Source organism: Cynara cardunculus (assembly GCF_001531365.2).
Source record: "Cynara cardunculus var. scolymus isolate 2C chromosome LG 2, CcrdV1, whole genome shotgun sequence".
Classification (NCBI taxonomy): Eukaryota; Viridiplantae; Streptophyta; class Magnoliopsida; order Asterales; family Asteraceae; genus Cynara; species Cynara cardunculus.
Window position 1 is genome coordinate 14,672,499 of NC_037529.1, and position 3,439 is coordinate 14,675,937.

At 38.8% G+C, this 3,439-nt stretch overlaps 1 protein-coding gene across 1 annotated transcript; it reads left to right on the top strand.

Moving 5' to 3' along the window:
• Positions 1 to 567: 567 nt before the first annotated feature.
• LOC112507718 (UDP-glycosyltransferase 73C7-like) lies at positions 568 to 2,290 on the top strand. The gene has a single exon (XM_025112397.1). It carries the CDS (start codon positions 684 to 686, stop codon positions 2,229 to 2,231), a length of 1,548 nt encoding a protein of 515 aa, XP_024968165.1. The 5' UTR covers positions 568 to 683; the 3' UTR covers positions 2,232 to 2,290.
• The last annotated feature ends 1,149 nt before the right edge of the window (positions 2,291 to 3,439 follow it).

The window sequence follows — 3,439 nt, forward strand, 5'->3', positions numbered from 1 at the left end:
TTCGTTCGATATATATATATCGATTTTTTTTACTTTATTTCAAATCAATAACTTTACTTTATGTCAATTCAATAACTTTACTTTATTTCAAATCAGTAACTTTACTTTATTTCAAATCAAATTATTTTTACAATTAAATAAATGACTATAAATGTAAATATTAAAAATATTAAGTCAAAAAATATTCAATATTGAGCTTATTTCGAAGGTATTGACGCGACGATTATAATGGTGTAACTTGTTAAAATTAAAATATATTTTTTAAATATATTTTAATTGATATACGATTATGTATGTTAATTTGATCAGGATATAAAATAAAAATTTTAAAAGGAAAAGATATAAAGTGAATTAATTAACTAATTATAAAGGTAAAATATGTAAATTTAAATTTTTAAAATTCTTCAACAGTGAATTGTGAGTGTCTGAGAGGGGAAGGTTGTGAGAGAGGTAACAAAGTGCAGGGGTAAAAAGTGTTCCAGGGGCGGCAATATCAACCCCCAATTAAAAAGGTCGGCAACAAAAAGCAGAGTCGACATTCTTCCCTTGTGGACTGCCTTTCTCTCATTCCCCCTTTCTTCTTGGAGTCCTTTCCTTAACATACCTACACCATTTCTATCTATAAATACATACTCAATCAATCACCATGGATCACCAACAAAACAGAGCTTCTAACTACAGCCATGGATTTGGAAGCAGCCGCCGATATCTTTGTCCTACCATTCCTTGGTCAAGGTCATCTCTTCCCAGCTATGGAGCTCTGCAAGAATCTCTCTTCTCATCGTTACAATGTTACCCTCATCATCCCTTCTCACCTTTCCTCATCTATACCCTCCACCTTTACCAACCACTCCTCTTTTATTCATGTCGTCGAAATCTCCGTCTCGTCGCCACCGGAGACGGCCGACGAACCCGGATCTGGAAAAAAGGAGGTTCCGCCACCAGCTCCTATGGGGAACCCGCTTCACAATCAGAACATACAGATGGGTGAAGGAATCAAGTCGTTCTTGTCCACAGGATCCGGAGTCCGACCCACGTGTGTTGTGATTGACGTCATGATGAGCTGGAGCAAGGAGATTTTCGTAAATCACGAGGTCCCGGTGGTGTCTTTCTTCACTTCCGGCGCAATCGCATCCACCATGGATTACGGGAAGTGGAAGGCACAGGTAGGAGACATGAAGCCAGGTGAGATCCGAGTGATTCCCGGCTTGCCTACACAAATGGCTGTGACTTTTGCAGATCTAAGCAGAGGTCCCCGAGGAAAACCACAACGATCGAACCGGCCTGCCGATGGAAACACCGGACCGCCTAGTGGATTTAGGGGCCGTGGTCCGCCTACACCAGGCCAGAAGCCACGTTGGCTGGACGAGGTGGATGGCTCGGTGGCCTTGCTCATCAACACCTGTGATCATCTTGAACGTTTATTCATCGATTACCTCGCTGAACAAACCAAGCTTCCGGTCTGGGGCGTCGGGCCACTGCTACCGGAACAGTTTTGGAAATCAGCTGGTTCAATCCTCCATGATCACGACATGAGATCAAACCACAAATCCAATTACACAGAAGATGAGGTGATCCAATGGTTGGAATCAAAGCCATATGGATCCGTAATCTATATCTCATTTGGGAGTGAGGTTGGACCCTCGATTGAAGAGTACAAAGAACTAGCCAAATCGTTGGAAGAATCAAAGCAGCCATTCATTTGGGTGATCCAGCCAGGTTCCGGTAAATCCGGCGTTCCACGATCCTTCCTTGGGGGAGCTCATACTGACACCGAAGAAGAAGATGAAGAAGAAGGATACTATCCTGAAGGGTTAGACGTGAAAGTCGGGAAGAGAGGTTTGATCATCACGGGATGGGCACCACAGCTGCTGATTCTGAGCCACCCATCTACCGGCGGCTTCTTATCACATTGTGGGTGGAACTCAACCGTGGAGGCCATCGGCCGCGGGGTACCGATCTTGGCGTGGTCAATCCGTGGTGATCAGTTCGACAATGCAAAACTGGTTGCGAAGCATCTGAAGATAGGGCACATTATATCGAATGAGGATGGGCGGCATGGAAAGTTGAAAAGGGATGATATAGCAGCCGGAATTGAGAAACTTATGAGTGATGAAAAGGTACGTAATCAAGCCAAGGAACTTAGCAAAGAATTCGAGAGTGGATTTCCGGTGAGTTCTGTGAATGGATTGGGTGCTTTTGTGGAGTTTATCAGCTCAAAAGCAACATGATTGACTTTATGTATATACATACATTCATGTATGAATTTCTTCATCATTTTTCTCTCAAACTAACTATTTATGTTAGTTCATACTTCTTATGATTTGTAGTCAACAAATCTTTTTATTCCAAGCATGTTACCAAAAACTACTAAGAAATTGTTCAATTTCTTCTAGGTAGTGTTTGGTACGAAGACAGAACGGCGCAAGTCAGTCTAATTGTCTGTCCCATGTTTGGTACGAACTAAGACAGGACATGACAAAACTGTTAAAATGACCATATTACTCATAAATGTTGTTCAATGTTATTTTATATCATATAATGATTGTAAAATGACAACAAATCAACCAAAATATATTTTAATTATATAGTTTTTATAATCAAGTTTAATACATTAAATAAATCCAAAAAAATGACAAGTTTTTATAATCAAGTTTAATACATTAAATATTCCATACTTTAACGAGTACAAACAAGTCATTCCGGTCTATCTCTACAAAAAAACACAAAACAAAGTAACAAACATAGTCAAAACAATGACCGAAGATACCTTTTTCATATGCATTTTCAATAAGCAATGACCCAAGATACCTTTTTCATATGATTTTTTCAACAAACATTAAACCATTTATTCTAGCCCACTGTTTTGAATCTTTATGTGCAATTAGAAGAAAAAGAATTGTATGATATTGATTTATAAATCAAATAAACCATTTACAACTCACTGTTTTGAAACGTCCCCCCAAACCTCTGCCCCTCCAACCCCCCCAATCTGGTGTTAACTGCATTTACTGCTGTGCGATTTACGCAGAAATTTGAACATGTGGTTTTTTAATGGTATTTAAACGACCTTTTAGTGAGGGGATTTTGTTAGGGTTTACCGTCAATAATTCAATAGAAGAAACAAAAATCATCAAGTTTTGTCCTATCAAATTTAAAAATAGTCCATCTTGTCCCATGTATTTTTTGTCCATGGCATGCCAAACATGGGACTATTTTTTTTGTCCCGTCCCGTCCCATATAGTTTGCATACCAAACGCACCCTTAGGTTTATTTATGGTTATTTTTTATACTATAATAGTACCCGCGTAATGCAGCGAAATATATTTCGATTTAGTATGTAACACAAATCGAAATTAAGTTAATCATGGAATGATAAGAATTTAATGATTCTCCCAACTATTGATCATAGAAAAAGCACTACCATTTGCATTGACAT